The sequence below is a fragment of the Nematolebias whitei genome, chromosome 8 (genome assembly GCF_014905685.2).
Source record: "Nematolebias whitei isolate Nwh7 chromosome 8, NemWhi1, whole genome shotgun sequence".
Lineage (NCBI taxonomy): Eukaryota > Metazoa > Chordata > Actinopteri > Cyprinodontiformes > Rivulidae > Nematolebias > Nematolebias whitei.
In genome coordinates this window covers 1,265,363-1,277,760 of record NC_056505.1, presented here as the reverse complement: position 1 = coordinate 1,277,760, position 12,398 = coordinate 1,265,363, and the positions used below count along the sequence as shown (strand labels likewise).

The following is a 12,398-nucleotide window of genomic DNA, read 5'->3' as shown; positions in this document are numbered from 1 at the left end:
ACACACACACACACACACACACACACACACACACACACACACACACAGAGGATGACTATAAAATTGCATAACAACAAACACCTACTCTCCATTATCATCTTCACTGATACACATCAACACACAATCACCCACACACTGAAGCAACAACGTCTCGTAACACAATTCCTTTGACTCACACTCAGCTGTAGCAGCTGCTGCCGCCACCAAACACTCTGTTTACCAGAGTTTAGAGAAAACAGCATCAGTGACGAGTCTTCTATCGCATCTGTGTTTTGTGTTGTTTTAGTTTCCCTTGTCTTTCTGAGTCCTCTCTCAACAGTCCAGTCAACAGTTATTTGACTTGACATTCAAATAAGGGCCAATGTGTTGGTGGCCATTTTTAAGAACAAGAGTGATGTACAGAGTTGTAGCAACTACAGGGGAATTAAGTTGATGAGTCACATGATGAAGATCTGGGAGAGAGGTGTGGAAGCAAGACTTAGACGAGAGGTGACTATCTGTGAGCAGCAGGATGGTTTCATGTCAAGAAAGATCACCACAGATCCATCTTTGCTTTGAAGATGATGATGGAGAAGAACAGAGAGGGTCAGAAAGAACTCCGTCGTGTCTTTGTGGATTTATAAAAATCATCTGACAGGGTGCTGAGGGAGGAGGTGTGGTGTGACATGAGGAGATCTGGAGTGGCAAAGAAGTATGTTAGACTGGTACAGGACATGTATGAGGACAGCAGGACATGTATGAGGACAGCAGGACACATATGAGGACAGCAGGACATGTATGAGGACAGCAGGACATGTATGAGGACAGCAGGACATGTTGAGGACAGCAGGACACATATGAGGACAGCAGGACAGTGGTGAGATGTGCTGTAGGAGTGACAGATAGCTTCAAGGTGGAGGTGGGAGTGCATCAAGGATCAGCTCTGAGCCCCTTCTTGTTTGCTCTGGTGATGGACCGACTAACCAATGAGGTCAGGCAGGAATCCCCATGGATGATGATGTTTGCAGATGACATTGTGATCTGTTGTGAGAGCAGGGAACAGGTGGAGGAGAACTTGGAGAGGTGGAGGTATGCACTTGAAAGAAGAGGAATGAAAGTCAGCCGTAGTAAGACAGAGTCCATGTGTGTGAATGAGAGGGAGGAGGTGGAACAGTGAGGCTACAAGGAGCAGAGGTCACAAAGGTGCAGGACTTCAAGGACTTGGGGTCCACTGTCCAGGAACATGGGGAGTGTGGTGAAGAGGAGAAGAAGAGAGTCCAGGCAGGATGGAGTGATGGAGAAAAGTTTCAGGAGTGATTTGTGACAAAAGGGTGTCAGCAAAGGTCAAAGGAAAAGTTTACAAGACAGTGGTGAGACCAGCTCTGTTGTATGGTCTGGAGACAGAGACATGGACAAAAAGACAGGAGACAGAACTGGAAGTGTCAGAAATGAAGATGTTGAGGTTCTTCTTAGGAGAGACAAGGATGGAGAAGATCAGGAATGAGATCATCAGAGGTACAGCACAGGTTGAACAACTGGGAGATAAAGTTAGAGAGGACACACTGAGATGGTTTGGACATGTCCAGAGGAGGGACAGTGGTTTGGACATGTCCAGAGGAGGGACAGTGGGTATATTGGTAGAAGGATGTTAGAAATGCAGCTGCAGGAAAAAGACAAAGAGGAGACATATGGATGCAGTTAGAGAGGACATGGAGGTAGTTGGAGTGAGGACAGAGGACACAGAGGACAGAGTGAGGACAGAGGACACAGAGGACAGAGTGAGATGGAGGAGGAGGACTCGCTGTGGCGACCCCTGAAGAGGGAAAAGTCGAAAGAAGAAGAAATATCTGAGGAGCAGCTTTGAGTTTAACTCCATCACTGAACTCTCATCTTGAACAAGCATGAAGGCGACAGTGGAAAGAAAAACTCCCTCATGAGGAAGAAACCTTTAGCAGAACCAGGATCAGGACAAGAGGACCATCTGCTTCGACCGGCTGGGTTTGGTAAGAACAGATACACAATGGCAGGTCAAAAATCACATGTTAAGATAGAAATAGTATCAAATGAAAACTATTGAATTTTAACAATTCATTTAAGAACAGAGGTCAGTTTGTCCTCTAGTAGTTTAAGTCTATAGCAGCATAACAAGCTGACCCTAACTATAGGATTTATCAAAAAGGAAAGTCTTAATCCCAGTCTTAAACTGGACAATGTGTCAGCCTCATGGACAGAAACTGGAAGTTGGTTCAACAAGAGAGGAGCCTGAGAACTGGAAGAACTTCTTCCCATTCTACTTTTGTAAACTCTAGGAACCACAAGTAAACCTGCAGTCTGAGAGCGAAGTGCTCTGTTAGTAAAATATGGAACAATAAGATCTGTAATATAAGATGGAACTAGGTTGTTGAGAGCTTTGTAGGTTAGAAGTAAGATTTTGAATTCTATTCTGGATTTGACAGGGAGCCAAAGGAGAGAAGCTAAAACTGGAGAGAGATGATCTCTCCCAGTAACTCCAGTTAAGACTCTGGCAGCAGCATTTTGGATCAACTGAAGACGTTTTAAAGAAGTATTTGGACACCCAGATAATAAACCATTGCAATAGTCCAGTCTAGACGTGACAAATGCATGGACCAGTTTTTCTGCATCATCTTTAGATCAGATGTTTCTAATGTTAGTGATATTACGCAGGTGGAAGAAGGAGGTTCTAGTAACGTTTTTAATGTGGGGGATAAAAGACGTGTCCTGATCAAAAATAACACCAAGATTTTTAACATTAGAGCTGGAGTAGAAGAAAGCATATATATTGGGAAAAATAAATGAAAGAAAATTATGTAAAAAAACTAATAAAAACAGCTAGATTACGAGGCGATGTAGAAAACTAAAAGCAGGAACATCTACAGGAACTTATCAGATGTTTGAAGCCACTTAGAGAGGTCAAAGGTCGAGAGCTTCAGATCTTTTTACAAGATATTCCAGGAAACAGGAGCGGAGTAGGAGAAGGTCCTTTTGTCTAGTTCAGTCCTCACTGAGGGAACACTGCAGGTAATGATGTCCTGAGAGCGCACGCTGTAGCTGCACTCACACAGAGACATGTAGGAGGAGATGTATGAAGGCAGCAGACCAGGAAGTGATTTAAAGATGGAAATGTACCAGTGGGAGAGTCTGTGTGGAGTTAATGGTGACCAGTTAACCAGTGGATACTGGGTGCAGTGGTGGGTACGGTAGTTACAGCCAGTTATGACCCTTAGTGCACCATGATAGACAGCATCCAACATCTGCAGCATCCAACATCTGCAGCATCCAACATCTGCAGCATCCAACATCTGCAGCATCCAACATCTGCAGCATCCAACATCTGCAGCATCCAACATCTGCAGGGTTCTTGTAGGAGCGTTCATGTAAATAATGTCACTCGCTTTAACATTTGAGATTTTTACTTTTTGAATTATTTAACTTTATTTTCATAGTTTCATCCTTCAAAAAACTTTGTTCCTTAAAATCGTCTTCAGTACACCTGCTCCGCTTGTCTTCTTTAACTTTAGCTACAGTCTAGCTAATTTTAGATTTACATTCAGTTTGATTGCTTTTAACTTTTAGCTTTAGCTGGTTTTGTTTTTGTTAGTTATAGCTACTAATTTGAGTAAAGAAGTAGGTAAAGATAGTGGACGATGGATAGTTTAAAGTAAATTTTGTTGCAACCCAAAGTCCAAGCACGGTACTCGTCACTGAGACATTTTGTGAAGTTGTGCGATAAGAAACATGACAAAATAGAAATGAGTGATTTATTGTCAAAGTTGTATTAAACGCAAACTATTTTTAACCACACAAGAAATTGTTTGCATACTCTAAAAATCCTAGATGGTTCATCTTGGTGGGACTCACCTGTGATGGTGATCTTGGCCGACCACTTGGAGGTGCCATCCAGAACGTTCTGCTTGATGATCTTCATGTGTTGAGAGTGGTCCATCTTGGACACGTTGAACACTTTACGGATTTCTTCAAAGATCTCAGGTTTGTTTCTTTCGCGGATCTTCATTCTGTCCTTCATAGCCATGATGATGTGTTGCGTCCGGTTCTCCGCCCCCGTCTTGGAGCTCTTCTCCGCAGCCCCTGAAGAGAAACACAATATAAATAAACGCACAACAAGAAGCGACGTAGGTGTGTACGAAGTTTCAATTAGACCCTCTTTAGATGGTTTTACCCAAAATAAAATACAAAACAGGTTAAATAATGTCGTATAGAAATGTTTCATCTTTCATCCGAAAGACTTCATGAGTCTGAGGCCTGCCAAGTAAGTGAACTTTATTTATATAGAACTTTTCATAGACACAATCACAAAGTGCTTTACAAAATACAAAATGCAGGCTTAAAATAAAACAACAGCTGATGAATAAAAACAGAAAATAAAACATTTAACTAAAAGCTTGTCTGAATAAAAGTGTCTTAAGCTGTTTTTTAAAGGAATCAACAGAGACGGCCACACGAAGAGACAGGGCAGGGCATTCCACAGTCGGGGGCTACGGCCAGAAAGGAAAGGTCACCCCGAGTTTTGAACCGGGTCTTAGGGACCTTTAGGAGGTTCAGCGCTGAAGACCGAAGGGTGTGGGCTGGAGAATAAGGGATCAACATTTCAGTGATGTACTGGAGGGCCTGTCCATTTAAAGCTCCAAAAGTTAAGACCATCCATCCATTCTCTTTTACCCCCTTCTTCCATTTTGGGTCACGGGGGTTGCTGGTGCCCATGTCCAGCAATCACAGGGTCTTTTTGTCTGTCTAAACAGATCTCACTTGTAAATGAGTCTTCGATGCTCAATGTGATTTATCTGTCTAAATAAAGGTTGAATTGAATTGAAAAAAAATGACACCTCCTTGATGTGTTTCAAGCCAACCCTCTGTGGAATCCAAAGAAACCTGAACCAGTCTGAGTCATTTTGGCCTTGGTGTTCCTCAGGCTGTTTCTGTGAGTGGCAAATTGGCCATCTAGCCTAAAACATTTGGCTGTTATGCACTGATGATTGATTGTTGAGGATGGATGGTCCCCCTTTTTGCATGTGTGAAGCTAATTTCTTTGGATTCCACAGCAGACTGGTTTGAAACACATCAAGGAGGTGCTATTTGTGAGACAGATCTGGTTGGCAGGCCTCAGACTGATTAAGTCTTTCGGATGAGAGACAAACTGCTTCTCCCTTAAAGAAACTGTCTAGATGACCTGAGAATATTTTTTTGTGATTTATCTACCTGGATGATTGAGCTTACAAACCTTTTTCCAAAATAAAATACTTTTCAAACCATTTTACAAAATAAAGTATTTTTTATAAACCTTGTGATAAGGACAAATGTGCTTTAATTTTTGGTTAGGAGTTTATCAAATTAACTCACTCTGCAGGCAGTCAGCATTCAGGAGCTCCTGGCATTTTTCGTGAACTTTGACCCCACACTCTGCACAGCGCATGCCCTGCCGGGCGAGGCCCCACAGTAGACCCTCACACTCATAACAGTAGGTGGGTGTGGTGGCTGTCCACACCTCAAAGTTGTGCGGTGTGGTGCAGGAGATGGGGTAGATCAGAGCCTGCAGGGTCTTCTTATAAACGTGAGTGTTCTGTCGAAGCAAACAAACAAACAAAAATAATATAAACAGAAATAGGATTTAATAACATCTATGGGATACTGAAGAAAAAAGTTTATTAGCATCTACGAAAATGTTTGAATAGCAATACAAAATACAACCCAGTATGTATTGAGAACACATCTAGTACAAGCCTGGTATTTTCACTGTAGGTAGCATGTATGCACCCAGAAAGTACCAGCTATGTACATAGTAGGTATCCTGCAGACCAGGTACTTAACCAGTACGTGCCTGGTAGGTATTCTAAATAAACCAGATATATACCCGATAAGTGGAGGGAAACATGTCAGGAGACAGAGGGAGAAGAGGAAAGTGAAGAATGTAGGACTGAGGGTTGCAACTCTAAATGTGGGGACAATGACAGGCAAAGGTAGAGAGCTGGCTGACATGATGCTGAGAAGGAAGGTAGATGTTCTGTGTGTCCAAGAGACCAAGTGGAAGGGCAGCAAGGCTCGCAGCATTGGAGCAGGGTTCAAACTGTTTTACCATGGTGTGGACAGAAAGAGAGAAGGAGTAGGGATGGTCCTGAAGGAGGAGTTGGTAAAGAATGTAGTAGAGGTGAAAAGAGTGTCAGATAGGGTGATGTGTCTGAAGGTAGAAGTTGAAGGTCTGATGCTAAATGTTGTCAGTGGTTATGCTCCACAGGTTGGATGTGATGAGGAGGAGAAAGATACATTTCGGAAAGATCTGGATGAAGTGATAGAGAGTATTCCCAGGGAGGAGAGGGTGGTGATGGGAGCAGACCTGAATGGACATGTTGGTGAAGGAAACAGAGGATGAGGAAGTGATGGGTAGGTTTGGTGTCAAGGAAAGAAACCAGGAAGGACAGATGGTGGTGGATTTCACCAAGAGAATGGAAATGGCTGTAGTCAGCACTTATTTCCAAAAGAGGGAGGAGCATAGAGTGACCTATAAGAGTGGAGGAAGGAGTACACAGGTCGACTACATTCTGTGTAGAAGAGGAAACCTGAGGGAGATTGGAGACTGTAAGGTTGTGGCAGGGGAGAGCGTGGCCAGACAGCATTGGATGGTTGTGTGTAGACTGACTGTTGTTGTGAAGAAGAGAACAAGAGTCAAATCAGAGAAGAAGACCAAATGGTGGAAGATGAAGAAGGAAGAATGTTGTGAGAAATTCAGAGAGGAGCTGTTAAAGGCTCTGGGTGGTAAGAAAGAGCTTCCAGATGACTGGACTACTACAGCCACAGTAATTAGAGAGACAGGTAGGAAGGTACTTGGTGTGTCATCTGGACAGAGAATGGATGATCAGGAAACCTGGTGGTGGAATAGTGAAGTGCAGGAAGATGTTCAAAGAAAGAGGTTAGCCAAGAAGAAATATGACAGAGAGAGGACTGAAGAGAGGAGACAGGAATATAAGGAGATGGGACGTAGAGCAAAGAGGGAGGTAGCTAAGGCAAAGCAGAAGGTGTATGATGAGTTGTATGGGAGACTGGACACTAAAGAGGACGAGAAGGACTTGTACCGATTGGCAAGACAGAGTGATCAGGCTGGAAAGAATGTGCAGAAGGTTAGGCTTGTTAAAGGTAGGAATGGTAATGTTCTAACGAGTGAGGAGAGTGTGACGGGAAGATGGAAGGAGTACTTTTAGGAGCTAATGAATGAAGAGAATGAAAGAGAAAGAAGAGTAGATGTCATAGAAAAAAACTGTGGACTGATTTCTAGATTGGACCATTAATTTTATGTTATGTTTTCATTTTTACTTTATTTTACTTTATTATTATTCGCACCTTTATGTCGAAGCAAATTCCTAGTTTGTGAACCTCGTTCATTGACATGGCAATAATAAACTGATTCTGATAATTGTCAACAACCCGGATGTCCAACTGAATCAGCTAAGTTTATAGAGAGAAGACCTGCTCCATTTAAGGTAGGATGGATTCCGGTGGTGGACTATTAACAAAATTCAAACCAAACTTTGCCTGTAAACAACTGTCCATCCCGGTTTCCCACACCAGCTTTGAGCTGAGCGTTTTTGAACTGGGACATTCGCCTCCACTTCTGTGCACTCTCGTCTACCGCCCCCTCGATCCAAGGACTTCACAAGTGAATTCTCTGATTCCTTGGCTGAAATCACACCAACATATGACAACGTTTTAATCATTGGGGACTTTAATATTTATATGTGTTGTGTTCGTATTTTTATCTAGGCTGACCGTGGGTTTTTTGATCTGCTCAGAGACGGATTATAATGAAATTATGACCCAGTTCTGACTGGTTTAAATGGGGCCAGCAACTCTAAAAAGAGTCTCCCAGGGATTCAAAATCCGTCAAGGAATAGTTTTTATTTGTTCTTTATTGGCCCGCTGCATCACTTAGAAAGGTTTTTCCTGCACCGTATCATTTTTCCTGACATGTCAGACCACATAAGATCCACTGAGATCACACTTAGCCGTCCGGCCCCTTATCCACGTGATAGGCTGTGCTCCCCTCTGTGAAGGAGCTGTCTAGGCCCTATATATATATTTGTAATGCCATGTGACATCCGGCCCTTCCGGTCCAGGATACTGCGTTGTGTATCGGACTGGCCAGTGCTATAAACTGTAACCTTCTCCTGCCTTGATTTTTATACAACTGGTAAAACTTAATTCACATTTCCTTGATTTATTGATAGTGTAAGTGCTACTTCTGAGGGAGGTCTGAGCCAGTGGGGCCGCGTGAGCTGGAGACGGACATGGGGTCTGAGATGAGGACGGGGGCCCACAGCTAGCAACAGCTGGCTGCAGTAGCTTGGGGGGCCACAATAGCTCATGCTACAACAGTTGTTAGGAAAAGTCCTTAGTGAAGTATCTAAAAAGTTACGTCAGGTCCTCTGGACGGGTTCAAAAAACAAAAAAACGTGTAGAAACGTTTCGTCTTTCATCTGAAAGACTTCTGGAGTCTGAGGTGCTACATTCACTCAGTCTTATAAATAGCACCTTCTCATAGTGAATCAACCAGTTTGCTGCTGACAGCCAAAACTACCGTATTTTCCGACATACACATTGGTCCACCCTATAAGTCGCATCAGTCCATATTTGTCTAATAAAGTGGAAAAATCCATGAACATGTTGCATCTATTATGTGTCACCGCTGACACGTCGCGTTTGTTATGCGTCACTGCTGAGAACCCGGAAATGTGGATTGGTGTTGTGCCAAAATCCGATGGGCTGCCAAATGGCAGCTGCGAAAGTGTGCATGGGAGGACTTTAACAAGAATTTAACAAGATTAACACTTAAAAACAATTATTTGTGTGCTTGAAATTATATTAAATGTGTGTCTCAATCTAACGTTTGCTTAATAAATGCACTTTGAGGGTCAAATCAGCTGTATTTCAAAACCTGATACGCGGAAGTAAACGTGTGCACGCGATGAGTCGCTGTACAAATTTAACAAAATAAACACCTAAACAATTATTTGTTTGCTCGAAATGATAGCAAAGGTGTGTCTCAGTCTAACATTTGCTTAATAAATGCACTTTTAATGGTTAAATTAGTTGCATTTCGCCGGGACGGTGCAGCTGTTTTGATGGCTCCAAGCAACGAGCAGAATGAAGGTGTGGAGTCTATGGCAAGCCAATTAAGTCATTAATAGCTGGTGGAGATTCTCAGTCATCCAGGACATGGTAAATTAAAAAAAGTTCAAGGAGAAAAAACAAAACAAAGTATAAAGTAAAGTATAATAAATAAAGTCCAGTTGTTTTTGTCTTGAACTTTTTTCACTTTACTACTCCCTCAACATTTGATACTCCCTCAACATATGGAATGACCACTGGTCTGGGTTCCTCCTTTTCACCTGATGGCTGACTGGAGTCCTGTTTGGGTTTCTTAATGAAGCCTTTCGGATGAAAGACGAAATGTCTTTACAATTTTTTTGTTTTTTGAACCTGCCCAGAGGACCTGACTTAACTTTTTCAGATTTTTCTACCTGGAATATTGTGCATGCATCAGGATACCTTACTGGATGACTTTTTAGATTTATTGGACTCCTTCAATTTATCTCGGCAGGTAAATGGTCCCACCCAGGAACATGGACACACACTGAACCTGGTGTTATCACGTGATGTTTCTGTTTCTAATCTTGAAATTGGTGACAGTGTGTTTTCAGATTACATGCCCATGCTATTTGAATTTACCTCTCCCTGTCTCACTGCTGAACCGTGCGCTCCTGCGCCGTGCAGCCGGGCCATTAACCGCGCAGCTGCTCGTTTCACTGATGTTTTTAACTGTGAAAGGATCGAGCAGCCCTCGGTGTCTCCTACCACTGATGAGCTTTATCCTGTGTGTTTAAATGTTTTGGACCATGTTGTTCCTGTTAAAACCAGAAAAACGAAACTCAGATCAGAACCGTGGCTGAATGACGTCACTCAAGCCGTTAGACAGCAATGCAGGCGGGCGAAGTTCAGGTGGAGGAAAGACCGGCTGCAGGTTTCTTTTCAAATGCTAAGAGAGACTTGGTGTTGTTATCAGAAAGCAGTAAAATTTGCTAAGTCTTGATACTTTTCATATATAGTTGTCTCCAACTCTCACAACCCCAGAGTTCTTTTTTCCACCCTGAACTCAGTTCTTCACCTCAGTGAACCTTCACCTCTGGAAGCTTCAACTGTGTGAAAACTTTCTCCATTTCTTTTTAGAAAAAGTTGTGAACACCCAGGCACTCATTTCTCCACCAGCTCATGATCTGTCCATCTCATCTCAATGTGCAGCTGTATCTGACCACTTTGAGCCCATCTCTGCCTTTTTTGGAGCAGGTAATGTCCAGCATGAAACCATCTGGTTCCTCTGATATGTTCCCCCTCACCTTCTAAAAGAGATCTTTACTACTCTGGGTCCTCTATTAGCTCTATTGTGAACAGCAGTTTAACTTCAGGTGTGGTGCCTAAAACTTTTAAACATGCTGCTGTTAAAGACGGGAGCTGGCTGCGGACCACCGGATCTGGAAACCCCCTCCAGCCCACGTCTTTACCCCCGGCTCGAACCTCCCTCAGAAGTGGCACTATACTAATCAATAAATCAAGGAAACGTCAATTAAGTTTTATCAATTATATAAGAAAAGGCAGGAAAAGATTACAATTCACAGCGCTGGACTCTACAGTTTGTGATGTGTTCACAGACCCGGAAGAAGAGCCTCGATGTCCCGTGTCATTACTCATTTATGGGTTCCTAAGACTCCGCCTTCACAGAAGGGGAGCTCAGCCTATCAGTGTATGAGGGGGCGTGGCTAAGTGTGGTCTTATGTGGACTGACTGTTAGGAAATATGAGACGGTGCTTCAAAGCCTTTCTACGTGATGTGGCAAACAGATTAAACTATTTGACTGATATTGAAATCCCAGGGGGACTCTCTTGAGAGCTGCTGGCCCAGTTTAACCCAGTCAGAACCGGGTCATAATTTCATTATAATCCCGTCTTTGAGCAGATCAAAACCATAAAACCAGTCTAGATTAAAAATATCTTAACACTGCTGTTCAACCTCTGCTAAGAAAACCTAACCTTGACCCCTCAGTGGTGGCCAACTTCCGGCCTGTCTCCAGACGCCCATTTGTCTCAAAACTACTGGAAAAAATAATTTAGTCCCAGTTGAAATATTTCTTGGAGGATCACGCTATCAGAGTTATTGCAATCTGGCTTCAAATCTCTCCACAGCACTGAAACTGCTCTACTGAAGGTTTTTAACAACATTTTTATATCCACAGACGCTGGTGATTCTGTGCTGCTTGTCCTATTGGACCTTACATCTGCTTTTGACACCATCGACCACGAGATCCTCATTTCTAGGTTGGAGCCGTAGATGGGCATCACGGGGTCTGTCCTCAAATGGTTTAGATCAGGGGTGCCCAATACGGCTATTGCGATCTACCGGTAGATCGCAAAGGTAATATCAGTTGATTGCACGGCAAAATAGATGTTAGACTTTTTTTTTAAATTTTTTTTTTTTTTTTTTGAATAGACGTCAGATGATCAGTCCATCTTCACTAAGCAAATTGTCACTTGATGGACATACACGTTAGCCAATCAAAGACTGGATCTTTTTTGATGCATAGGTCACTATGCATGTGCATTCAACAGAGCTAAAAACAAACAAGTTTACTCGTAATAGCCTCCAGTTTATATCTAAACTCAAGTAAGTGTGTAAAATGAGTTGGAGAGCTGGACCAAGAAAGAAGCAAAAAAATCTACCATTTCCATATGAAATGGGGGAGGACTTTTTTTTCACCTGTCATATTCGAAGTGCGTTTCACTGGAGCGGCATTTTTGGACTACCGGTATATTCATAAATACTACGGCTCTGACTTCCTTCTGAAAAGTGAGCTGAGATAGGAAAACAGTGAAGGAACTAGAATCCCAGTTATCGGGACTGCAGTCATTTTTCTTACAGCTGACCAGCAGCGAAGCATCAGTCCAGGTCAGTCACTTTAATAATTGTTAAGCACAAGAAGTCTTTTCAAGACGGAGACATGGTAAAAGAGTTATTTGTTGAAGCAGCTGACTCGTTCAGACACTTTAAACAAACCAGAAATATTATCTTCATCAAAGCTCTTGGATATCAAGAAATACAGTTACAGTTAAAAGCAGCTGCTGTCAGGGCTGAGTTTTCACTTTTGTTCTCAAGATATTTTTCAAACATGAAGTTATTCTTGTTGTATTCAGTTCCTTTGTGTGAAGAACAGAAGTTATTGCTGGGTTTTGTCTATTATTTTGTACGCGGACAGTAAAAACTAAACGGTCACTTTTTTTTAAAACTTTTTTTTGCGTTTTTAGAAACAAACGACTAGAGTGGGAGGAGTTACATTTAGAAACAAA

General features: G+C 42.5%; 1 protein-coding gene across 1 annotated transcript in view; it reads right to left on the bottom strand.

Annotated features, from left to right (window-relative positions):
* The window catches only part of LOC119412961 (protein unc-13 homolog B), a 141,509-nt gene that overhangs the window by 95,088 nt on the left and 34,023 nt on the right, over positions 1-12,398 (bottom strand). Inside the window, exons 7-8 of the mRNA XM_037679971.1 lie at positions 5,356-5,575; positions 3,859-4,086 (exon numbers count right to left, since the gene is read on the bottom strand). Of these exons, the coding sequence (XP_037535899.1) occupies positions 3,859-4,086; positions 5,356-5,575 (448 nt within the window). The remainder of the gene's footprint in view (positions 1-3,858; positions 4,087-5,355; positions 5,576-12,398) is intronic.